Source organism: Peromyscus maniculatus, chromosome 1 (assembly GCF_049852395.1).
Source record: "Peromyscus maniculatus bairdii isolate BWxNUB_F1_BW_parent chromosome 1, HU_Pman_BW_mat_3.1, whole genome shotgun sequence".
Classification (NCBI taxonomy): domain Eukaryota; kingdom Metazoa; phylum Chordata; class Mammalia; order Rodentia; family Cricetidae; genus Peromyscus; species Peromyscus maniculatus.
In genome coordinates this window covers 162,592,169-162,617,950 of record NC_134852.1, presented here as the reverse complement: position 1 = coordinate 162,617,950, position 25,782 = coordinate 162,592,169, and the positions used below count along the sequence as shown (strand labels likewise).

Below are 25,782 nucleotides of genomic sequence, written 5' to 3'. Positions count from 1 at the left end.
CATGCAGGGCTCCCCCAGAACGTGACTTAATTATCGGCACAGCTCTGTCCTCCATGAGACTAGAGTGACTGGAGAGCTGTATCAATTCCTCACAGCTCTGTCCTCCATGAGACTAGAGTGACTGGAGAGCTGTATCAATTCCTCATTCTTTTCTGAACTCCCAGGATCCAGCTAAAAATTGGTGGTGAGCAAATGCTTGTGGGAGAGACTTGAGGGTTGGGGCTCTGCCCCTAAGTCTCACCCCTGTGTTAGCCATATATGCCTCCAGATGCCAAGTCTCTGGGTGGTTGGCTGTGCCATCTCTGACCTGGTGCCCATGCTGACCTGGGGAGGAGGGTCCCAGGAACACAGAGGCACTTAGCACACTGTCATGGAAGGCACAGGTGCTGGCAGGCTTGCATGCAGCTGGGGAAGAGTCCCCGGGACTAGAAGGCGAGGGCACTTCAAAGCAATTGTAATTCCACAGGGAATGATTTTCCCTGGCTGAATCAGGTTATGGGGAGAGACTTAAGGCCTCCCGTGGTAGGACCTGGGGTAAAAACAGTCCCCTCCCTGCACACCCTGTGTCCTCAGACACGAGAGATGAAGAATGGCTTTGGAAGCAAGGGGCACATTCAGCTCAATGCCTCTCGGAGCCAGAAGGAATGGCTCCAAGGTCTTGGGTGCCTCCCATGGTGGGAAAGGGTCAAAGGCCAGCAGCTGACCATATCTTTGACAAGCCAGTATCAGCATCTTCTGGATGTCAGGGCCTGCTCTAGGTTCTTTGAAAAGTTACTGATTTGTCTAATTATCATTATTACCCCTATTTTCATTATTACTCCAAGGACCAGAGAGGTTAGGATCTTGCTTAATGCCACACAGCTAGTAAAAGAAAAAGCCGAGATTCCAGCTCAGACAGTCTAGAGCAAGGGGCTGATGGAGATGAAGATGAGGATGAAGGGAAGAGTCCCAGAAGGTTCTGGCACTTACACCAGATGCATACGGGCCCTTCACATGGTTGCTCCAGAGCAATACACCTCTGCATGCCATGAGCTGGGACCCTAGCCTGCACCAGTCTCCCTCCTCAGCCTATGACTGGCATGTTGACTTCTCTCACCTCCTAGGACCAATCTCAGCTAGAGGTAAAGTGCACTGGGTTAACCAGGCATGTGTTTGCATGGAATTAGTGTGTGCAAGTATCTTACACGCATGTGTGTGTGTGTGTGTGTGTGTGTGTGTGTGTGCCCCTGCCTGTGTGTGCTTGCTCACATGTGCACCTGCAGGCATGGTTTTACTCACATTGCTTGCCTGCAGCCACATGTGTGGGATGGGGTCAGTGCGGGGCAAGAGGCATGCTGGGAATGGCACCAGCCTCACCTTCGAAGAGGAAGGTCTCATTCCAGTGTGGGTTCAGGTTCTTCCGCTTCACCTTGGTCTCCAGTTTGTGCTTCTTGTCAGGCAGCAGGTAGATCTTGACGAAGGGGTCACTGGTGCCGCTGAAATCCTTGGCTGGCAGCTCCTGGGCCTTCATGACCTTCACGGTGAGTGTGGACTCCTGGAAGTTGTAGCCAACGCTGAACTGGATGCGGCCCAGGTTTTCCCTGCTGCAGCCCTCATGGGCCTCGTCCTCCTCGGAACCCGGAGACAGCTGCAGTGGGAGAAGATGGAAGGTTGGTGGGGATTCAGCTTCCACCAGGCTCCTGGGCAGCATGACAGGGTCCATGGCAGCAGGTCAAGTCAACTTCTCCTGGTCACAACGTGGCTGGCTGGGGTAGTGACCCGTCACATTCGTGGCCAGTGGAGGATGTCCAGGCTCAGAGAGTCCTGACTTAACCAGAAAGGGAGGGGAACTGGGCCAGGATGATTCTGTCTCCTAGACCCCAGAGCAAGAAACCCACATCCCCGTGCCCCCCCCCCCCCCTTGAAGCCATAAGTCTGCTCAGCTCCAAGAGCCACCCTGAGCTGTCCTGGCCTCCCTCCCTCCTTTTGCAACCCCGTGGACTCATGGGAGGCACAACAGCTCTTACAAAGGAGGCTCCCTGGGGGCGGTGGATGGTGCAGTTTACAAGATATGTTCAGGAGATGATGAGAAGCTGAGAGGCTTGCTGGGCTGTCCCCAGGGAGTCTGACTGAACCAGGCTGGGGTCCCTGGGCACCGAGATTGGACCTCCAGGCTATGCCTGTTCCCTGTCTCCACCCCTCAGGACAGAGGCTTGGATAGGCATGGACAGCGGTGGACGGTCACAAGGAGGGACTGGGTGCCACATTTTCACGCCAACATAGAAAGGGGAGGAGCAGCTGGGCTCTCTCGGTTGGATTACTGCTCACTAGGAATAAGGGAAGGCCTTCAGGTTCTACCCTGCCTAGTCAGGGGCCTTGCCGGCCTGGGTGTCTTTGAGTCCACATTTCCGTTGGTAATAGATGGGAGTCGAGAGCAGCCCTCAGGGAACTGCAGACGGGAAAGAATGGTAGGCATTTGCTCTCTCCCCACACCCACTCCTTGGGCCCCTCCTGCTGCTTCCTGGAGTGGCAACCCCAGCTTCTTAACACAGACTATCCCAGGCGACATAAGGCAGACAGAGGCACCGACCATGGTGAAGACACATCGCCTTCTCACTGCCCGACCAGGCGGCTGTCACCCGCCTCTTGCTGAGGAGACTGGCTCAAAGAGGTTAAGTCACATGTCCAGGCTTGCACAGCAGCAAGGACCCCTCTGACTTCAAGCTCCACTCTTTCTACCAAAGCATGCCCAGGCCCCAAGTCATACATAGCAAGGCCCTCCCCATAGCCGCCGTAAGCCAAGACCTGCCTGCTCCAAGGAGACCTGTCCAAGTCACACTGATGACGGTGAATACTGCACACAGGCGAGTCACCTGCCGCATGCCAACCCTTCCATATGCCACATACTTGGCATCCTTTGTGCCTTCTTATAACCTAAGGCAGGCAGTAGTATGTTCAAAGTCTGCCTTGGAGCGCGGAGATATTAGGCCACTCACCTCAAGCCCCATGACTGACTGGCCAGTCAGAACTTGACACCAAGTTTGTGGCCAGCAACAGCGGGTGCCTGGCCCCTGAACTTAGACCACAGTTTGAATCTGACCCCTGGCTCCACCCAGTGGCTGAGGGGGAATTGTAGCACTGAAATGTGTGTGTGTGTGTCTGTGTGTCTATGTCTGTGTGAGACTGGGGTTCATATAGCCCAGGCTGGCCTCTAATTCTCTGTGTTGAAAAGCTGGCCTTGAACAGAAGCTGGTCCACTTGCCTCTGTCACCTGACTTCTGGGACATATGCCACCACACCTAGTTTATAGGGTGCTAGGGGATCCAACAGCGCTTCATGCATGTTAGGCAAGCACTCTACCAACTGAGATACATCCCTAGCCCATGGCTGGCGCTCCTGTTCATCCCCCAACAGCTCCGCCCACAGGCTCTATCCCAGGCCCACCCGGGACGTGGCTTTCCGTGTCGAGCCCTCCATCCCCACGTTTCCCTCAGCTCATAGCAGCCCTCCTCTTCCCCCAAACTTCGCTTTCTGAACCTGCAGGTTGGGGACCTTAGACTGCAGGGTTCCCAAGAGGCTGAATGGGTGCATGGCACAAGTAGGCAGAGCCAGCCAAGACTACCTGCCTGCACACCAGTTCCCTCTCATGTTAGAGTTGTCTTAGGCCGCCATAGGCGTGGCCCGGGTTCCCTCCTATGTCCCCTCCACTCTTGGGGGCAACCTGGGCCATCTAGGTGGCCTCACTTTTGAAAGGGACAGGGCCTCTGGACCCTCTTGCTTAGCTTTCTCACTGCCCAGCCCTAAGCCCTAGCGAACAGGCCATTTCCATGGCAACCAAGTTGCCCAATTTCCCCCTCCCCCGCCCCAAGCCTCTGTCCCAGAAGTAAGCCTTAAAAGACATCAAGCCAGCCTGTGCCAGGCCCCATGTTCCCCAGGGGGGATGGCTCTGTCCATCTCTAGGTTTCTGACTCCTGGCCCTCAGCTTCTGCAGCCTGGTGTCGGAAGAGCGCCACGGGGTGAGGTCATAGGACATCGTCTGTCCTGCTTATCTTTATGGTCACTGCTCATATCAATGACCTCGCACTGGCAGAGCGCTGGGCAATTAGACTTGCCCTCCCACCCCCGGGCATCTGTGGAGTACATGAGAGGGAGACCAGCTTGTACTTCCTTCCGCTGCTTGAGTGTGCCAGCCTCTCCCTGAGGGCAGCAAGGGACCAGCCAGCTGGCTGGGAAAGGGCTGTCCCCTTCTGGGAACCTGACTACCAGGAAATAGCACCCATTAAGGGGCTGGGCGAGCAGGCAGGGTGGTCTGTGGTAATGGGCTGCCCAGAGTAGAAGACAGCCAGTCTACACACAAAGTTGGAGACAGGGCCAGTTGCAAAGGGCCAGGCCAGGGGAAAGGCAGACTTGGGGCTCCACCTCAGGCCTGATGCCTGGGAAACGGAATCCTTATCCAGGTGACTTGCGTGACTCTCTGTGCATCTTGCTACTTGAGATAGGTCAGCCTGGCAGGAAATTGTGGGTCTGGGTGGTTAGGGGTGGCTAGAGCCCTGCCTCCACAGGAGGGGAACCAAGGAGCTCTGTTATGTCCAGTAGAAAGAGAAGTCCTGGGTTCCCACCATTCCTAGCCTTCTTTCAAGGAACTTCTGGCCCACCAGATCCTTAACTGGTTCTTGTCTGCTCACTTGCTATGGCTGTCCACGGGCCACCCTCTGGGGATTAACCCACCGGGGCTCTCTGCAAAGTACAGGTAGCTGTGACACATTGTTACCACCAGGGGGTGTCATGCAAACTGCAGCCCCCCCCCCCCCCCCCCCCCCCGCTGCGTGGTGAACCACCGAGACTGGGATCATAGGCCTGTCAGAAACAAAGAGCAACTGAGGTCTGGTGGGCTACGAGAGACAGTCACCCCTGGGAGCTCCACCTTACATCTCTGCCATTGGAGGGAAGAGACGTCTGCCTCAAGGCCACTACCGGACAGCCTCTCCTCCTAGGACATAAAAAGGTCTTGTATGGGTCTAGGCTTTTCCTCAGTTCAGAAGAGGATCAAAGGAAGACAAATAAGGAAACTGAGGCATGGAAAGACATTCTGATGAAAGAGCCGGGGAAAGAAACCAGGCCTCACTCAGTCAGCAAACACCAAGCAGCCATTGATGGTGCCGGGACTCAATAAGTCTCTGACTGAGTCGTTGCCTACTTCTGGGCCCGCCCCCCCAGCCCATCCCCAACCCTTCTCACCATGAGCATCTCGCTGGTGAGGGAGTTGACGAGATCCGAGACAGAGGACCGGGGCTCCGTTCTGCGGTCAGACTCATCGTGAGGCGTCTGGCCAGGCACTGGGGCTGTGTTTACAGCCTTCCCTCCTGCAGGCAACCTGGAGGTTGGGGGCGGGAGGGATAGTTCCAATGAGCATGGCCTGCAGGTTGGACTGGGCTGGACTCCGTGGGCCTGGGTGGCCACAGGATCTTCTCTGAGAACTCAGCCCTTGCCACCTCCTGTGGCCAGCAGGAGTAAAACCCTGCTTCACAGAAAGCCTGGTTTTCCCTGAAGACCCGCACTCGGGGGGCTCATCCTTCCTGAGCCTCTGCCTCAGGTGATTGGCTGAGCTGCCCTGTGGGGGCTGTTTAGGGGAGACTTCATTCCTCCTGTTACCCCCCTCCCCGCCCGAACTCCCCTCAGCTCTCTGACTTACATGGCTATTCTCTGAGCTTCTCTGCGCTGCAGAGACCTTCTCCACCCAGGCTGGAAAGGAGCAGGCGCCAGGTGGCCTGTCCAGGTGTCCCTCCACGTCATTACCCTCTGCAAACACGCCACAGCCTCTCTCTCGGAGCCCCACCTGTGTTTGCTCAGCCTCAGCAGAGCCAAGGTGTTCTTCACCCTGTAGCCAAGGTGAGGCTGGGACCACTGTCCACATGGCTCTGTCTGGCAGTGTCTGCCACGCCAGGCAGCTCTTTCCCCGTCTCATGCAGTACTAGCTATGAGCTTGGAATCTGTACATTTGCCATGTGGCTAGTGTGAAGGAGTACTCTGTGTGTGTGTGTGTGTGTGTGTGTGTGTGTGTGTGTGTGTGTGTGTGTGTGTTCGTACATGTATGTGCATGAGTGTGGAGGCCTCGACTGTCATTCCGCAGGTGTTCTCTCTCTCTCTTGTTTTAGAAACAGGGTCTCTCACTAGTCTGTGGCTTGCAAAGGCTGGCTAGCCAGTGAGGCCCAGGAAGCTGCCCGACGTCACGTCCCCAGCACTCTGCCCTGCTTTTCTTTTTCCGTAGGCTCTAGGGGCTCAAGTCCTTGTGCGTGTCGGGCAAGTGTTTTACTGACTGAGCTGTCACGCCAGCCCTGAGCGTGAAAGTTTTCATCTGATTTAATACAAGCTCTTTTACAGGCTGAAGATGCAGCTCAGCAGTAAAGTGCTTGCTAATCCAACATTAATCAAGACCCTGGGTTCTGTTTCTAGCACGACACACACAGACAGAAAGTGTGCCACGCCCACCAGCTTGAATAGCCATCTTTGGGGAAGGCACATGATAACCTCATGTGTCCCAGTCCCCACGGCGCTCCCCACGCACACAGCACATTTGATGAGACTCTTACCCTGAGTCAGAGAAAGACAGGCCACCACCTAGCAGGCAACCATGTCCACACCCACTGCCATGCCGGTCCAGGGAGCTGGGATCTCTGGTTTAATAGCCAGATGATGAGCCCAGGCTCCATTCAGCCGGGACTTAGGAAGGGACAACTAAGACCCTGCCCAGGGACCAGGCTGGAATGTCTCATGAGGAGGAGGAAGAGGTGGGGACAGGCAGTGAGAAAGAGATGGCGTAGGGCTTGGGGCAGGCTAAAATTAAACAGCTTTGAGAGCACAGAGCCACACAGGCTGAATACAAGCCACATCCCCTGGCACAGACCAGCTTGAAAGTACACGGGCGGCCACAGCAGGCAGAGACAGACATGCTCAGAATATGCCAGGCCCTGGGGGAAGACACCAGGATCCAACAGCAGGGCGTGCACACAGACACACATACATACACGTAAAAATCCACACAAGCCCAACAGATACCTAGAGCAACAGGGAGAAGACGGCACAGGCAACGGGCAGGGCAGCCAGAGCCTCTGTGGCGACACACACACAGCTGGAGGCGCACTCAGATCCCCCAGAGGGGCGATCCAGCCATGCGGAAGTGTGTGCGTGTGAATCGGAACAAATCGGAAGCAGGAAAGGCAGGGACAGCAGGTCATCAGGTGCCCTGTACACCCGCCGTGAGCCCCTGGCCTTGCTCTGTAGCACAGCCCGACACATCCGCCCACCTGCCTGCCCTCTCCCTGGACACCCTAGAGGTTCGGACACACCAGTGCACAGTGGCAGGCATACACGAGCCCCCCCCCCCCCAACACACACGACCACACACACGCACATGGACATGTGCTCGCACAGACAGGCACGGGGAGGAAGAGGAGACTGAAATAGCTGGAGAGGTAAAGTCAGGTTAAAAATAGAGCAGGAGAGGAGAGAGCGTGAGATTGACTGCTGAAGGTATGAGAAAGTCGGAGTTATTTTGGCCACACCACAGCGTCAGCATAGCTGCAAAGCAGCCTGGGAAAAGATGGTCAGCACCCCTGAAGCTGTCGGAGGTCACAGGATAGAGAGATAGGCAGAGGGAGAGGCAGAGGGGGAGGCAGAGGGGCTGGTCACTGGCCCAGGGACACCCCTGTGAGGAGCAGATGGAGAAAGGAGATAGAGAGACAGAGAGACAGAGAGAGGAGAGGCTAAGAAAGGTTAGTCAGACGTGTGGAGAAGGCTGCTGGGTGGACAAGGGGACAAGGAGGAGCGTGGCGGCCGACAGGAGAGGCAGAGAGGAGGCGGGGGACACACAGAGGCGGAAGAAACATGGTGGCTTCGGAGGAGGCGAGCAATGGGGGTGGCCTGGTCCGCTCTGGCCCCCACTCGGGGTGGGGGTGGGGCCACGGTGGAAACCATTTGGATCCCAAGGAGCAAAGGTGAAATGCTGGAAGGATGGTGGTGAGCACGCGGTGGGTGGTGTGGGAGGATGAGTGGGGCAGACACAGCGAGCCCCCCCCCCCCACGCCTATGTTCGAGAGTACCTTGAGGTATATGCTGAGGCCTAGCGCTTGGGAGGTCCTGGAAGGGGCCCTTCAGGAGCACCAAGAAGTGCTGGGTGGGTTGGAGGCAGACGGTCCCTCACATTCCCTGTAGCTTGTTGGGTACCCATATTCTTTGTCTGGGCCCTGGAGTGGCTTCTCCTCCCCACAGAGCTCTGTGTCACAGGCCCCTGCTGCCTAACAGACCAAAGGGACTGAGGATTTCCTACAACAGCAGTCAAGACGCCTGGTCAAGGGGTCAGCCGGGGCAGAGAGGGCATGCTTCAGTGGAAGGGGACAGATGAGCCAGCCTGTGGCTTGTAAGGCCCAAAGGTCAAAGGGTGGGTCCCTAAGGTGCTACCGCCTGGAGGAGGCACCTATGGAGGCCAAGCTATGGGATAGGGGCACCTGCCAGGGAGGAATCACTTGAGTCTGCAGCCCCTCGAAGCTGCCCACCACTTGGAGACACCCCAAGAGCTGTGAGAAATGAGTTTCAAATATGAGAGGGCATGAACAGGTGGGAATGGCATGTGTCCACTAGGAAGGTGGGGCCAGGTGGTGGGGAGAGCCCAGGGCAGGCCTCCACCTCCATACCCACCTCTCCCAGGCAGGCAGAGGACAAGCTGATGTCATGATCAGAAGGGATGGGTGTACTAAAATATGGAGACCTGAGTGGCAAGGAGGTATAAATAGGCTGTTGGGTGAAAATGGAGCCGGTTAATTAACACATGGGTGATGTGAAATCTCGTTTCCAGCCTGCATCTGCTCCCTCACGCTTCACACCTTCCTCCCCAGCCCTCCCTGGCAAAGGGCTTGGGTTCTTAGCCGGCTTTCAGAGGGCTCCAATCCCCCTGCATCCTCTTGTCCCTGGCCCCGCTCCTCTCCTCCTCTCCTCTCCTCGGGGCTCTCGGGCCTGCTTGGAGCCCATCTTTGAGACCCTGTGGCTTCTGCCAGACCCAGGTGGGTAGGGGGTGGCAGGCTTTGCTACTTCTCCAAACCCCGCTTTGCACACACAGGCTCGGTGGGGGGGGGGCTGACACCAGCCGTGCCTCCAAGGGAAAGAGCAGGGTCTCACTCTCCCCTCCTACTCTCTAGGGGTGCCTGACCCACTAGACATGCAACATGGATTCAGGGTGGGAAGGAGAGAGAGGGCTGGTCTCCAGAAGCCACTGTGAGATAGCCAGTCAGCTGTCACATACAGCCTACCTCCCCTTCCCTACGCTACAAGTCCCTGGCAGCAGCCTGGGGCAGTCCCTTCCTGTCCCTAACAGCCTCTAATGAGCATCAGGGTTACCAGTCTAATCCTGATCTCTGCCCAGCTCACAGGATCTGACAAGTGCCCCAGCCCCTGGGCCCATTTCCTCATTAGAAGCTTTGTGTGTTCCTCAGAGGTCACCCTACTCGATCCTTCATTTGACAGAGGCAGAGGCGGAAGCCTAGACAGGGTCTCTGACTTGTCTGAGGTCACAGCGTGAGGCGCTGGTTAAACCAGGGCTGGCCCACTTGCCCTTCCGTAGGCTGCGGGTCTCATGGGAAGCAGAACTGAGCACCAGTAGACGTGAAGCCAGCCTATGGCCAGGTCAAGGGAACAAGCAGGTGAGGACTCCACCTTTGGGAGTGCTGATAAACCCTGCAACCCTCCCTTCACCTGTGAGCAGTGTCCACCCACTCCTTGACACAGAGGACAGCGGGAGATGCTCCCCTGAACTCCAGGTGGCAGAGGCTAGGAGGTACAGCCTGTACTGCAGCCACCTAACTACCGTTAGTCTTCACAGGGCCCTGAGGTAGGCGGCAGGGAGCCTGGCAGAACCAGGCTTTGCTGTAAATGGCTGGCCCCCACTTTCCATTCCTGGAGGCTGTGCTCAGGGACGCCCCCTTCTGGTTCCTTCTGGTCACCAGGCCTCTCGCACTGTTCCTCACCCCAGACCCTCCCCACCAGGGGCTCCTCTTCCATGGCTGAATAGCACAACAGGCCCTGCAGGCCAGAGGGAGGTTGAGGTGGTGGGGATGAGGAAGAACAGGCTTATGCCATTCCCCAACATCGCCCCTCACTCACCAACCACCAGAGAAACAGGGATTTCTGGGTTGGGGAAGGGGGCAGAGATGAGAGATGGAGGGACGGCAGAGGGAGGCAAGCAGGGAGATGGGCCCAGGAGTCTGGGCTTGCTCCAGGCCAGGACAAGCATGCTGGGAAGCAGGCTTGATCCAGAATGGTCCCAGGATGGTCCCTTCATCGACCCAAGGGACACCACTGAAGTGGTCGGGGGACAGAAGACCAGCTGGAGGACTTCTCCTCCCGCTCCAGCATCTGCTGAAGACACCACCACCTCGTCCAGCAGTCGGGGCCGGGTGAGGCAGGTGGCCTCTCCGAGCCTCCTTCTCTGCCGCCGCCGCCGCCGCCGCCGCCGCCGCCGCCGGCCTCGCTCGTGCTCGTACCTCTTGTCCCCCTGAGCGTTCTGGTTCTGCTGGGTTCCTGGGTTTTGCAGGTCAGGGATATTGGCAAAGTCATCCTGTTCCGAAAGCCCCAATACCAGGGATAGCACCACCATCCGGCCTTCCCTGCCCAGGATGGGCAGCCCACCAGCCGGGGTGAAAGGAGGCGGCCCCACGGACGGGGGCAAGGGTGAGGGAAGGAGAGAAACAGAAACAGAGAGAGAGAAGAGAAAAAGCGTAAGAAACTGGCCCTGGAGAAAAGAAACCAATCTTCAGAACTGTAAATAGTTGGAGAACGGGGGGGGGGGGGGGGGGGGCGGAGGGGGAAAGGGGAGGGTCCAGCTGGCCTTGGGCCAAGAGTGGGAGTCTCTGGGGTAACATAGGAAAGGGGCTAGGCACAGGCCCGAGGTATCTGGGATGGTCCCCAGGGAACACACAGGCTGGAGAGTGGAGCAGAGGCCCTGGGCCCTGGTCTCCCCAGCTGAAGTCACTCTGGTTGTCTGTTCCCTGGGAGAAGGAGGAGAGGCTCTCTCAATATCTTGCACAGGACATGCACCTGGGAGGTTCGGGACACAGGGGGAGCACTACAGAGACATCCAACATCCAATGGGCACTGGACACTGTGCTCAGGGATGCCCTTCATAGATCTCGGGGTCATGGTCAACCAGATGTCCTTGAAGCCAGCTAAGTAGCTTCTTCCAGTCTTCCAGATATACAGCCCATCGTAGGAGAATTCCATTCTGTCCCTTCTGGGGTCCCAGGCATAGTGGGACCTCTCTCTTGTCCACTTCCCCAGAGAGTCAGAGAACAACCAGAGGCCTCCAGGACCTGTTCCGTGGAGGCCTTTCCCTGGAGAAGCAGTTCAGAAGGCACCAGGAAACAAAGGTGGAGAGAAAGTCCAGAAACTTGGCAAGGTCTGGGCAAGCTTTGGCAGGGCTGCAGGGAGCCTGTGCCCGCAGTAGACACTGCTCTGAGGAAGGTGGGCAAAGCAGAATGGTGGGCAGGCATCCACAGGATGAGAGCGACTGGGAGAGGACGTGTGGGCAGCAGCATGGGGTCTGAGGCCACACACCTTGAGTGTGGAGGCCTCCTCAGAGAACCACTGTGTGGAGCTTTGCGGGTGTCACCGGCACTTCCTGGGAGGAAATGCACATTCTGGCGGCTGTTCTCCCTCAAAGCCATCAAAGTCTGAGTTTGCAGGGGCTTTGTAGAGCTTGAGAGAACCTCTGTGGAGCCCATCAGAACAAAGAGTGGAAGAAGGATTCTCAGGACAGGCATGAAAGCATGCCTCAAGAAGGGCCAAGGGAAAGACAGTGAGACGGACCGACAGAATGTTCCAGAAGGGGGGTGGATCTTAGGTCAGGAATTGATCACTTCAGGCACTGATGGAAAGCAAGCACTTCTGTGATTACTCCCCAGGGAGACGTCAACATGGGAACTCAAGCCAGACACAGCATCTGGGGTGAGGTTTACGGGCATAAGAGTTGTGGAAAATGGGAGACGCCACCAGGGTCTGAGTGAGGGGAGGAAGCTAAGCATGGAGGTGCCATGAGTCTTTGTCTTGGGCACGGCCACACCAAGCTGACACTTGGGCTGGTATCTAACTTTCGGGGCTCCACTCTCCCCTTCCCTCAGACCGGGTGCTGGCTTCTTTTGTTCCTGACTATCGCTAATGTCTGAGTTGGTAAAATTCCATTTGGCTGTTCAGGAGCTAGTTGAGCTGGGGGAAGGAGAACCCAATGAAAACACGTGTTTTTTTTTTCCTTCCAGTTAATGCATTTTTCAGATACTGCTTTTGGTCTTCTTTAAAACCGAGCTGCTCCTCTGCATAAATACCCAGATTGTCATTCTCTGCAGCTTCGCAGACCACGAGGGCAAGGACGAGGAGCAGAGCTGGACTTGGGGGAGACAGACTGGTCTGGTTGGATGCGGGTGTACCTTTGAGGTGGGAAGGATGCACCCTCCATGTGAGGGAGGGCAAGTTCCTGCGGGACCTGGATGGCCCTCACATGTGGACTCTGGGGCCTCTGGATTAGGGTGAAAGAACCTCAGGGATACAGCAGGCAGCTAAATTGCAAGCCAGGGGTTGGCACCCCTCAGCCTGTCAGTGGCTCTGTACAGTCCACAAGCTAGGGACGGTTTCTGTAATCTAGAAATATTAAGAGGGAAAAAGAAAACCTTATGTGGTAGAGACTGAATGTGCCTGGCTTTATCCGGCCTTTACAGACAGAATATGCAACCCCTTCTTGGGAGGGATAAGCAGAAGAGGGCTGAGCTTGGAGGTGGCCAGCAGGTAAGGGGAATGTGAGAGCTGCTGAGGGGGCAGGATCGTGGGTATGTGATGCTGGCATCTGAGCCATGCCCCAGGATGCTGGCATTTAAGTCATGCCCATCAGAATTCTGGCTGGTTAGGAAGATGGTGGGCTGGAAGAGTTGGTATCTGGGTTTCTCCTGCTGCTGGGGCAGCTTAGGCACGGGCTCCAGCCTAAGCAATTGCAGGAAGAACAGGAAAAGGGTGGGCATACTCCCCGCTAAGGTCAGGTGGGGCCCAGCTGAGCCCTGCTTCTGTTCATGCCCCAGCAGAACCAGATCTCTTCATCTCCTACTTCATGGCCACAGCACCTATCCCAAAACAATCCACGGCCAGACAGGAGGCCTTGCTGGACATCTTCTCCGGTTCAGCACTTGATTGCCTTCCCTGCAGGCAGTTGGACAGGCTTCCCTGATTTCCCAGGGGCAGCCTTGGGCAGAATGGCTGGTGGGCCATGATGCAGGCCTCTTGCAACCAGGTGTGGGCACCTAGTTCTGTCGGAGGGCCCTTCCACAAGTGTGGCTCTTGTCTGAGTTGGACGCTCTGGCTGGGCTCTCAGATGGAGATATAACATGCTTTGAGAAACTTTCTTGCCTTCTGGAAGCCCCTGTATGTTTCCAGTGAGCTTGGCCTCAGGCTTCTCCTCTTCCTCCCAGACTTAATGGTGCCGCTCTATGCCTAAGAGGTCTTCCAGGGAAGACCTGGGTGATAGGAATGGTCCCCTCATGGCTGGAACAAGGCTCACGGGCCCACACCTCTCGGCTCCCAGAGTGAACATCCCTGGGAGGGTGAGGTGGTGGGGCAAGGGCAGGGAAGCTGTGAAGGTCAGCTGCTGGCTAGTGTGGTGCTGCTTCTCCAAGCTGGGTCCTTGAGAAAAATACCATACTTGGCAGCTTTGGGGGGTGGTGTGTGGCTCCGTTTGTCCTCAGGGGAGGGGTCATTATGATAGGGCTGGGGTCAGGGATGGGTGGATGGACAGGGAAGTGACATGGGGGGAGGGCGCATGGGGCAGACAGGTCAGCAGAGTCTGGTTACAGACAGAAGGGGAGTTGGAGGGAGGACGGCAGGGCTCTGGAGATTCAGTGACAGGGATGGGTTAGGGAGAGGGGGAGGGAAGGGCAGAGCGAGGCCAGGCTGGCACGGTGACAAGAGCACGGGACTGGTGGGGGGTGCGGTGGAGAGGCAGATCTCAGGGACCTCCAGAGCACTTAATTATGTGTTCTCACTAAACTTTGGAGGGGGGCTTCTCTTCTCAAGCCTCAGATGCCGTGAGAGAGTCCTAGGGTCCTCAGAGTTCTAGGGACTCTGATACAAATCCTTTCAATGGTGGCACTCCAGATATGAGTCTCACAAGGCTGGAGAGGGGGACCCCTAAACCTGCCAGACACACTGTGGGAATATGTGTGTTCCCACATGGAGGAACATGAGTGTCCTGCTCCATCTGCTCCCAAGGAGACTTGGTAGGGGGGGACAAGGCTGGGTGTGGGGGGGAGGTGGGGAGCTGGCCCGCTCAAGGGGAGGACTTACAGGAAAGATTTCATGTCCAAGCCTCGGTTTCGAATCTGCCCCACCACGTGGTCCCAGCTGCCTGGGTTGGAGCGGCTGCGGCCCCCAGCTGCCCGGTACTTGGAGCCGGCCGAGGTGCCCTGCCGAGCCTGACCCCGGCCATAGGCCCGGGGGTTGGAGCCCGGCGCCGAGGCCGCATGGGCCTGCAGCTGGCCCAGGCTCTGGCTGGTGGTGGGCTGGCTGGGCTGCCGGGCCCGCTGGTTCTGGCTCAGCGGTTGCTGCAGACTCTGCTGCCGCATCAGTGTGCGGGGTCGCTGGCATTTCGGCTCTCCCGCGGAGCTGGGGATAGACTCAAGGGTAGTGGCCGTGGACAGGGTGGAGTCCTCGAAACTTGGGGCGGGTGGAGGAGAGGAGAGAAAGGAGAAGCAGGTGAAGGGATCACAGTGGAAGAGAAAGAAGCCGAGGGCCAGGGCTGGGAGGCCCCAGTGCAGGGCACGCTCGGCTGGACCTCGCCAGGCCTCCATCGGAGCTCTCAACTGCTGCAGCCGCTGCACCGCCTCACCCACCCGGAGGTCCCCAGGCTGGCCCCACCCACCCACCTCTGGACATAGCTCGCTGGTTCCCCAGTACCTCTGTCTGGGCCAACCTCTCTGCCGGTCTGAGTGGGCCGCAGGAGCTGTGGCAGCTGCGTGGTGAAGGCCGGTCCCCAGGGCCCTATGACAGGCCTGTCATGTTGGAATGGGAGGAGCGGGGAGCTGCCGCCACCCCTCTGCCATCTCACCAGGGGGACACTAGGAGCATCTGCCTCTGTGTTCTAGGTACTACTGTCCTTTGGAGACAGAAAGAAATCCAGGCCAGCACAGAGCTGGCCTAGTAATGGCTGGGGAGGCAGGGCAGACTTTCTCACGCTTTCTCGGAGGAGGAGGAGAAGAGAAGGCAGACTCGCAGAGAAGCCTGCCCTGTGGCCAGGGCAGCCTTGGGACTCAGTGCTGGGGCAGATCTCTGACTTCTGCCTAGGGTATCCTGCCCTGGTACTTAGAGAACAATTCCCACTCAGAAGTGGGTACCAAGGAATGGGCAGACAGGTGTGTGTGTGGGGGAGGTTCCTGGGGCCACTGGTCTGGCCTCTAATTCTGACCAACAGTGAGTGATCTTGCTTTTTACATACAAGAGGATGTCTGTGCAATGGCCCACCAGCATCTCTAAACACACTGGGTGAAGGAGGGCAAGGACAGACAGGAAAACAGGGCCTACTTGTGAGAGGTGCTGAAGAGCCAGAGAGACCTGGGTTCAAAGCTCACCTCTGCCACTTACTAACTGGGCAACTCTAGATGAGGTTTTATACCTCTTTGGGCCTTAGTTTCTCTGCTATAGACAGAGAGTACACAACAGCCCTTCAGTGGCCTTCTTCAGAGCTGAGGTCAGGGCTGTACTGCTAACTGCTACCTGCCAGGACTTGGGGGCAGGAGTTTGTGTTTTGCCTTAAGGTTTTGTGTTTCTGCTGTTTTGTGCTCTGGCCAGACATTTAGCAATTCCCATGACAGGACTAAAGGCAAGCTGTCTGTCACTCAAGTCCCAGGGAGTCAAACCAGACACTGTGTTGAGCAATTCCGAGGAAGTCCCTTCTCCCTGGGTCTGACGTTCCAGCTTTCTCTTCCTTTCCAAATCCAGCTGACTGGAACTGGGGGTGGTGAACTATGACCTATAAGCTGAGTCTGGCCCACTGCCTGCTTTTATAAATAAAGTTTTACTGGAACGCAGCCGCTGTCAGTTGTTTACATTCCACTTCAGGCTGCTTGTCCGTCACAATGGCAAGGCTGGGCAGTGAAAGATGGGGCCTTAGCTTGCAAATCCGAAATATTTCCTAGATGTCACCTGGCCCTTTACTGAGAGAGTTGGTCCACCCCTGCGCTAGGGCCATGGGATAGCCAAGTGCATCTTGGGAGTAGTAGAAGGAGGCCCCAGGGCCCTTGGGAGCCACGTTCACCACAGCAGCCAAGCCTCAGCCATGCTCACCCCCTGAGCTTACTCTGGGAACCAAAAGACAATAGTTAGGTGGCCCCTGCGGGCTGGGCAAATAAAGAGAGAGGGGGAGGGAGAGAGAGAGAGAGGAAGAGAGAGAGAGAGAGAGAGAGAGAGAGAGAGAGAGAGAGAGAGAGGACAGAATGAGAAAAGAAAGCAAAACATGGCTGTAGCTGGGATTCTGGGCGGGCAGCAGCCTGGCCTGACTCGGGCTGGGAATCAGGGCTCTCTCTCTCCAGGGCAGGCCTGGGTCTGTCCAGCCTCGGTAGGCCCACAGCTCAATGGGGGCAGGCCAGCTGGGGGAGGGGTGCACACCGTCTTCTCTGTCTCCTTGCTGACCTGATTTTGGTTTCCTATCACATCCAAAATTAGTCCAATTTACAACCTTTCAGTCACAGGAAACTAAAACTGGATCCTCCAGGCCTGAAGCCAGTGAGTGAATGCCAAGGAAGCCCAGTCAACCCTGAGCCTGGCTGGAGCAGCCTGGGGGGCGGGGGGAATGTGGTTCTCTGATGGGGTGTGAGGCATCCATCTCTAGGGACATTCCCGAGCAAATGAGGCCTCAGCTTGGTAGCCCTCTGTGGTTCGATGTGTGTGTGTGTGTGTGTGGGGTCTTCTGAAGAGAGCCAAGAGGCCCTTGAATTGAGCTGGATAGCCCAGCACTAAGAAGGCATCAAGGCTGGCGGCCTTCTAAGGGGAGGCTCTTTCATTGGCTGGGAATGAGAACGTATCAACAGCTCAAAGTGGAACCCACATTCAAATCTGTGAGGTGCTCATGGTTCAGAGGACCTGGGAATTGGAAGGGCTCTACTGTGGGAAGTTCAGAAAGCCAAGAGGAGAATAAGGCAGCCTTAGTGGGAAGACAGATCATGCTCATGTTAACCCCCCACGACTGCTTGGCAAGCCCAGGAAGCCGTTAAGAAGGGACAGGCTCTTCTGACCACCCTTTGACATTTGGAAGGAGCTGCTTGCTGAGGCTCACCCATCCCAACCCTCAAGAACCCCTAGCAGTCGGAGAGCTCACTGACCAAGATGGGGCCAGCCAGTGGGGATGGCTTCAATGAGATGAGCATCTGCAGCAGCCTCGTGGCTGCTCGTAGATGAAACCCTGTGGCAGATGGTGTCATGGTACAAGCAAGGCTGGAACAAGCAGATGAACTCATTCAAAATGGAATGGCTCAAGGCTGGGTCTAGAGCCATCAGCTGGCCCAAAGAGGAAAGGCCCACTGGCTGATAAGTGGTGTAAACACAGGCAGAGACGGGCCTGCTCCCCAGGAATGGGATGGTCCCACAGTGGGACAACCAAGGGCCTGCTGCCCACAGAGGGGTGACCTGATGGCTGAGATGGAGTGGCCAGTCAAAGAGGATGGGATGGCCCAAGGACTGGAGTGAAGCTGCTCTGGGGACAGAGAATGGAATGACCTGGTCACTGGCGAAGGAAGCCATTAATGGGAGGCTGCCAGAGGCCTGAATGCGACAGCATGTTGGCTGAGTTGGTTGTGCCTGATGGCGAGGACGATGAAAGAGTCTCGTGAAGGGATGGAATGAACCAGGGGCCGAGGACGGCACCTCTGGGGGCAGCAGCGGGCATGCCAGGGGTCCCGCTGTCCACCCTGGTGGGGGCAGGCCTGAGCTCACGGCTCTGGCCGCCATGGGGTGCCATCACTCACTTGGACAAGTTGAGCTTCCCTGCGGCCAGGTGGCTCTGCACCATCCGCCAGCGACCTCTCCCCGCCTTGCCACTGCTGCCCGGCTCGCTGGGGGCAGCCCCGCCGCTTCTCAAGGCGTCCTCTCCGGGTGGTGGCACCGGCGCCGGCTTCTCCCCCAGCCGGCCTTCCCGCTCCACCGCCAGCCCCGCCGCCGCAGTGGCCACTTTGGCGCCTGACAGGAGGGTGCCACTGGAGGCGTGCAGGAGGCAGCCAGCCGGGCCAGAGGCGCACCGGGGGTGGCGGTGGGGGAGAGAGGGCAGGCCACACGTGGGGGTGGGAGGGGGGAAGAAGAGGAAAAACATCGACAGATAAAAGGAAGAAAGAGACAGTGAGAGAGGAGGAGAGAAACAGACGGACAAGAGACAGACAGAGAGAAAGAGAGACATCAGCACTGCAAATGGGTTAACAGTGGAGCCTGCAGAGGAGAGAGGGGGGCCGGGCGGGCTGGGGTCAGAGAACAACGCACCACGACAATGGAGGGGGGGCCCCTCCCCACCGCCTAGGGCAGGAGCGGTGGGGGTTGGGGGAGGGCAGCCACCTCCAACTCTATCCCACAGGACAACGAAGGGTTAACGACGGAGGAAGAGCGGGCTGTCCAGGCCAGGAGGCCCCCAGGCAGGGAGAGAGAGAAAGCCGTGTTAGTCAGAGTTCATCACCACCACCACCACCATCACCGCCACCACCGCCACGAACCACCGACCACCGACCACCGACCACCAGCAGCCACGGCCGCAGCAGCACACAGCGGGAGGGGAGGAAAAAGCGAGCCACAACCGAGAGGGAGGGACCAAAACGGGCAACCCCATCCTGACTGCGCGGAGGGTGGGGAGCCAGGGGGCGTGGCTGGGGACCAGGTGTGTCTGCGGAGGGGGCTCTCCTGCATGGCTGGCCCTGGGGGACGTGACAGGAGAGGGGCAGGCAGATGAGGGGGGGCAGGAGGGGTTGCTCGTCTCCATGGCCAGCCTGCCCATGGGGTGAATGGAGGGGAAGTGGAGGGAGAGGAGCAGGAGAGGAAGTGAGGGGGGTGGGGCAGGAGGAGGAAAGGGTGGGGCGTGCGCGGATACTCAGTACATATTGATCAAACCAGGTAAAGTCACTCACTTGAGGGACAGTCGAGGGTCGCCATAAGGGGCGTAGGGTGAAATGTTTAGAATAAACTCCTTGGGAGGATAGGAACTCCATTTCTGCTGCACTGTGCTTTCATTGTTATTCCAAAAGTCTCTGTCTAGGTCGCTGGAGGGGCAGAGAGAGAGGGGAGAAAATAGGGAGATAGAAGAAGAGACCAGAACAGCAAGTCCTGCAGGGGCAGAAGGGACCAGAGGGGACGCGGGGGGGCCCCTGGGGGCACACAGAGGGTCTGCTCCTGCAGAGGAAGAAAGGCAGGAGGAGGGTGGATGGGCACCGCAGCCTGGCCGGGCATCCTTGCGCTCGCTCACACATCCATGTAGGCGCACACACTCATACAAGCACACATGCACTGAAAGGCTGGCCGGGGGAAGCCGTACAGGAAGGAGACAGGGCTGCAGGCAGGCAGACGGGAGGGCCTCGTGCCTAGGAAGCTGGTGGGAGAGAGAAAGACCATGAGAGAGGAGGGGGTCGGGATGGGAGTGGGGTGGGAGGCAGGGCCTGAGTGGGCCAGGGGAACTCTGGGAGAAGGGGAAGGTGCTGGTTTAATGTTAGATGGTGCTGGAAAGTAGGGCGAGTCCTGTTGCTGGTAGCTGGCCCTGTCTCTCTCTGGCCTCAGTTTCCCTCCAAGGAGAAGACTGGCTTTTCTCCCTCTGCCAGCTTTTCTCCAGTGGCCTAACATGTCTCCCAGCCTCTTTCTCTGGGTTTCTGTGAGACCGGTGATTGGACTGGTTGGGTGAGGCTTCCAGATAAGGGAAGCATCACCCAGGGTCCTGAGGATGCTTTGTGCTGGGGCCTGTGTGGAGGGAGTTTGCTCTTCTGCCAGTGGGGCCGATGGGACCTGCCCAGCCTTGGGCCCACAGTGCACACTTGGCCTGGCTGGCTGGGAAGGTTTCTTGTTCTCCTGTCCCTAAGGTGGAGCTGCTGGGTTTAGAAGGGACCCTCACCCTGGTCCAGCACTCCTCCTTCTGGGTGATTTGTCCTCAGCTGACATGCTGAGAGCATAAAGGATGCAGGAATTTCTGTGTAGGGATATAGGGTAGGGGGGTAGGTGGCAGAATCCTGGGCTCCTGCAGGTCATGGCCTGGAGGTTTCATAAACTATGGACAGCTTGTTTCCTGGGCTCCCAAAGTGACAGAGATAGGCACTGAGAGAGAGAGAGAGGTAGTTCCCAGGCCACTGGACCATTCTAGAAGGGAGCCATGCATGAGTGACTGGGATGTAGAGTAAAGATCTAGGGGAAGAGTCTAGCCTGTGTTCATGCTTGGGTGAGGGGAGGCATGGATAGAGGCCCAGCATCATGGGGGCATTCTCCCCTAAGAATCAACTGTTCTCAGGGGAGCTGCTTCTCATGTCCCTGAGAGTTAGTTAGATCTTGACCTTGGTGCTCCATCTGAGACTCAGGAATGGAGAAGAAAAAAGATGAGAAGCTAGGCTGCCACCATGGGCCCAGAGGAGATGGTGCCCTTGGCTATCGCCGGCGATGGTTACTGACTGTCTAAACACACTTTGGAAATGTCTCATAGGGGAGTCTATGCACAAAGTTCAAGCCCAGGCTGAGCCAGCTCACAGAGACAGGGGGAGCGGTGGGGAGGGGAGGGAGGCAGGATAGTCTCCAGTAGAACATCCTCTCTCTACGAAAGATCTCATGCCCATCAGAGATACGCCTTTGGCTCCACTCCCCAGCAAGACCTTGCTTGGATGGAGATTCCCTGCATCGGGTGTTAAAGGAATGCATCCGGTTGACAGTCTCCCACCTCATGCCCCTCCAGGTCTCCATCCAATCTAGGTCCTAGAGGGAAAAGATCCACCCAGCATCATTGCCAGGCTGTCCCTCCCCCCACACCCTGAGTTCTGGGGCCACTGGCATTTCTACCATGGTACTGGAAAAGAAGATTCCCTCATAAAAGAAGGCTGGAGAAACTGGTCCCTTTACTGCAGAACTTGTCAGAGTCTTAAATGCATCAATGGCCATCACTATCGCCCAAAGGGAGATGGAGTGTGCAGTGAGTGTTTCCCAGACTTGGTTGGCTGTGAAATCCTGGATGTGTTAGTCATTTCTAAGACACAGGTTCTCTGAGGAACACAGTCTGGGAAGCACTGCTGAAGAACACAGTGTCCCAGAACCCTTGACAGCACGATTCCTTTGGAGGAGGTCCTAAGCCAGTGGGGAGCTGTGTAGTAAATGAAGTGCCCAGGACAGGGACTAGCACAACACAGATGGGAGCAGCGGCGTCTACGTCAGGGGCAGGGCGGCTGGTAGCACATCAGGTGGAAGCAGGCTCAGGCTGGAGACCCTGTGCCTTGGAGAGCCCTCTGGACCCTGGCTGCAGCCTGCTTCCTGCCCTGACATCCTCCTCTCTAGAATGCCTGCCCTGTCTGTCACGAGCACCCCTGTCTGGGAAGGTTATGATCATCTGTCTTCACTTGGGGCTTCAAATAGCCCAGACTGGAGGTGGCCTCCTGCTGCCCCTCACGTGACCCTCCTCACCCCCTACCTCAGAAAGCTCCAAGCCCGTGTTCTGCAATAGCCCCTACCAGCTCCTGTCTTTGATGACGAGAGTGTGCAACCAAACTCAGCTTCAAAGACTCCCCGTCGTCTCCTCCTGAGCTTTCCACCCACCCAAGCCCTAGTTGGCCCACCCTTCTATTCATCCCCCACCTCAGACAACCCCCACCACAACTTCTATGAAAGCCCCAAACAGGGTCAGAGCAAGAGATTAAAAAAAAAGGAGGGGCAGGGAGGAAGCCCTCAGGAAGGGATGGGGAGCGAGGGGAAGAATGATAGATGCAGGGGGGCAAGGGTATGCAGGGGTGCAGGGGAAGGGCCTTGAATTGACAGGGGAGGGATGTGGGGAGGGCTGGGGGCTCAGCTTCCAGGCAAAGCCCCTTGGCCAGCAGGCTTGATCCCATCCAGATGGGCTGGACAGAACTCCCTATGAAGGCCTGGTCTCCATGGAGCGCAAGGTGGAGAAAGCTCCATTCTCAGAGCCTGAGTAGGGAGTTCTGTATTGTTTCCCAGTGACTCTCAGCAGAGAGCTGGCCAAGGTGATCTTGGTCTATAGACTAGGCTCTTAGATCTTAGTGGGGAACCCTAGGCAGGGTACAACCAGTAGGACCTGAAGGGGGACAAGAGGCATTATGAGGGCAGAGCCTCCCCCATGGGTCTGATTCCCCCGGGGCTCAGCACTGAGGCCAGCAGGGGTCCTTATGATTTGTCTGCCACCCTTTCCAGGTTGCCCTGGGAGCATGTGTGGAGAGTGAGAAAAGAAACCCAGCCTATTGAGGAGGGGGTTCCAAGCCCATAAGTAGGGTCTCAGGGAGGAGACTGAAGGGTTCATGGGCCTGCCTGGGGGGGCTTGGGGACACTGTGTGTGACATTAAGAGCTGGATGAAAGGATCAGTACGGCACATACAGGGCTGTGGGTGAGAGGCAGCCTTAAGCAGGCTGCAGTCTCCAGAACCTCAGGGTCTGGGGCATAAGCAGAAAAAGGGGGCCCTGGGGCTATTCATGGTTCTGACCAAGAAGATGGGCATGGTCATGGCCTCAGGGAGTGAGGGAGATACTAGATATGTGTGTGGCCAGGTCTGAGTACTGGAAGAGGGGGCTTCTCCCATTTGGGCTCTCTGTGTACCCCCAAACTGGCAGCCTGGCACCTACTTGATGGCTTTCTTCTCACTGCGCCCACGCCCCGAGTCTGGCGTGCCCACCGTCTCCAAGGAGTTCTTGTAGCGTTTGCCCTGTGGAGACAATATCCGGGTTACTTCTTGTGGGGAGATCTGGACATTCCCCATCTCCCCAGAACAGGGGCTCCGGAGGAAAGGAGAGAGACTAAAATTTAGATTATCATCAACAAAGTCCAGAGTCAGTGTGAGGGATTGTTGTCATTGTGGGGTAGATGTCCCATGGCTGGGCACCCTGGGGGATCTAGGACCTGCCTCTGCCCACAAGCGATCCTTCATGCCTGACCCTCAGGTATCAGGCCATTCTGTCTGCCTGTCTCCTGGGCCTCTGGCCCAGCTCCCAGAAACACAGTTCCCTCTGCCATGGACAGACGGCTCTCAGGCGCCTGGCCACGTCACAATGTCCACGTCACCACCCCCAGATGGTGGGGGCGGCATCCTGCAGGGCAAGGTTGGCAGTGGCCAGTGACGTGAGTGGCGGGGGTGGGGAGGAGGCCACGTGTCTGGACCTGCCAGGGTAGTTGGACATTGCCTGGGGGCTCACTGGGGTCCTCATGCCCTAGGGGCTAGGAGGCAGGGACAAGGCCTTTGTAAGAGATCAGTTTGGGAAGAGAGAGTACATCCTGACCCTGGGGGCTCCAAAGCTGCCTGACCCCTGGGCAGGCCCCAGAGTTGCTTAGCCCAATGTGAGCAGAAAAGAAGCAGGGCTGGGATGGGCATCCTGGGTCCACCAGTGCAGGGGAAGAATAGCAACGACCAGGCCTGCTGCTGGGAAGGTGAGCACCATTCACCTTCTCGGTTTGGGTTTCTAAATTTAGCTCATGCAGAGCCCGGCCCCATTAACATTCCTGGCTGCCACCAAGCATCCTCACGAACACCCCATGGGCCTCAGGCCTGGGCCAGGCACCAGGTTGGTGCAGGCAGTTTGAAGATGCAGGCTGAACAGGGGCCAGGTCTGCCCTGCAGACCCCTTTACCATTGGGTACTAACTGGCCCTGGTCTAGCTGAGTGGGGACAGACAAACCCAGCCGCACAGACACACATGTATGCAAGCATGCGCATGCATGCTTCAACATTCCCTCATGCGCACCAACACCGCAGCCATAACAGTCAATTATTCCATCCTTCCAAATACAGAATAAAAGCTGCCACAGCCGTGTTCCCACATGCCCCCACCAGCTGCAGCCCCTTCCTGGCCACGGGAATCTGGGGGAAAACTGCAGCAAAGCTCCCAGGGATATGTGGAGGGCAGAGCTCTCCCTCTGTTTTACCTGCAGCACCTCTATATCTCAGGGCACCTTGATTTGGCCCTGGCAGGGCCACCCGTGCCCCCTATCACCCTGGCCAGGCCTTCTACCCTCTCTGACCTCTCTTTCCTGTCTCCTGGACTAGTCTGATGTCACCAGGTGGGTCCAATGGGGAAGGGGTTCCTGGTACCAGACAGCACCACGTTCTCTGTTTCTGTCAGCTCCTCTATCCTGGCACAAAGCCACACAAAGGCAAGGCTGCTCACTCTCTAGCGCCTAGAGTGGCACCTGGCACCTACAGGTAGTTCACAGTACCAAATGGAAGTGCCGTCTTATTTCCCCATCCTCACTGGGGCTCGGGCCTCAAGCTGTTTACCTGAGCTCAAATCATCAAACTCAAATACAGAGATGCCGGGTCCTGCAGGCCCACAGAGCTACCCTCCTGCACATTTCTCTGGCCCTTCTCATTATTCATTACTTAGGGGTTCAAATCTCAAACAATTCCCAACACTGAATGAGACCACCAGGGTGGGGCCATGCTGTGGTCACCAAGGGCTATTTTCGGAAGGACCTTAGGCAGGAGCCAGAGCCCCACTGTTCCCCAGCATCTGGGCAGTACAGGGCCCTTCTGAGGGAAACCTTGGAACTCCATCCACCTTCTTCTCCTTCTTTCAAGAGAGCTTGCCCTGGCTAGCACCCTCTTCCAAGAATGTCCAGCTGCCCCTTCCTCAAGGCCAGGCAGGGGTGGGGTTGGTGATCTTGATGGCCCAGGGCACTGGGAGAGCTTCCGATTGCCTCCCTTCTGCAGCTCAGGGAAGCTTTCCTGCTGGCTGCAGTGACTAACTGCAGCCGGAGCCAGGGTGCTGTGTGGTACAGGACCCAGAGCAGGAGGGGCAGTGAGGATTTCATAGGACAACCCATATTAACAGAAAACCTAGTGAGGTTCCAGAGATATTGGGTGGCTTGAGAGGAACTCTATGGCACTAGCCTACTTGTCAGGGAGGGGACTTGCCAGGATGATTTGGAAAAAGCCAGCTGAAGATTAGGGAAGTTATTAATGTTTGGAAATGGGATCTAGGCTGTCAAGGTATCATGTCACTGGGGCTGAGGGCACAGGAAGGCAAGGAGAGCCCAGCTGCTGTCTGTGAGGATAGCATTTTAAGCTCCTTTTAAAGACCAAGGAAATAGCCTGGGTAAAGAGGGTCCTGTCATCTGGGATCCATGGTGTCAGGAGCTTGGGGTGGTGTGTGTGTGGGCGAGGGGTAAGAAAGCAATGTTCTATGAAGAGCAAGTCCAGGGAGACAAACTGTGGTCTGGAACCCTGGGAAGGTTTCTGGCTGGAGGCCAGAGAGGTTGCTGGTTCAGAACCTCCCAAACGCCCAGTGCACCCAGAAGTGCCCAACTTCAAACAAACCTGTCTCATACTCTGTTCCCATCAGAGATGAGTGCTGGGGGGACGAGGCCGATTGTACTCTGGTCTTGGAAAGGGTGTCTTCACACACACACACACACACACACACACACACACACACACACAAACACACTCAGAGTGGCATAGTGCACATGCAGGGAAGACTAGGACATGGGGCAGACCTCAGCTACACAAGGATCTGAGAAAATGATACACATCCCACTGCTCAGCAGCATGTTCACGTACACACACACACACA

The 25,782-nt window shown here is 57.0% G+C and overlaps 1 protein-coding gene across 6 annotated transcripts in view; it reads right to left on the bottom strand.

Moving 5' to 3' along the window:
• Syt7 (synaptotagmin 7) overlaps window positions 1-25,782 on the bottom strand; it is a 61,777-nt gene that overhangs the window by 10,834 nt on the left and 25,161 nt on the right. The window contains exons 3-9 of one of the 6 annotated variants that reach the window (XM_015987323.2): window positions 22,843-22,922; window positions 19,158-19,289; window positions 18,018-18,245; window positions 14,347-14,715; window positions 10,512-10,634; window positions 5,218-5,353; window positions 1,357-1,627 (exon numbers count right to left, since the gene is read on the bottom strand). In XM_015987323.2, the coding sequence (XP_015842809.1) occupies window positions 1,357-1,627; window positions 5,218-5,353; window positions 10,512-10,634; window positions 14,347-14,715; window positions 18,018-18,245; window positions 19,158-19,289; window positions 22,843-22,922 (1,339 nt within the window). Of the gene's footprint in view, window positions 1-1,356; window positions 1,628-5,217; window positions 5,354-10,511; window positions 10,635-14,346; window positions 14,716-18,017; window positions 18,246-18,522; window positions 18,636-19,157; window positions 19,290-22,842; window positions 22,923-25,782 lie in introns of those variants that run through there. The other 5 variants (XM_015987325.2, XM_015987324.2, XM_076559579.1 and 2 more) reach the window with 5 other exon arrangements.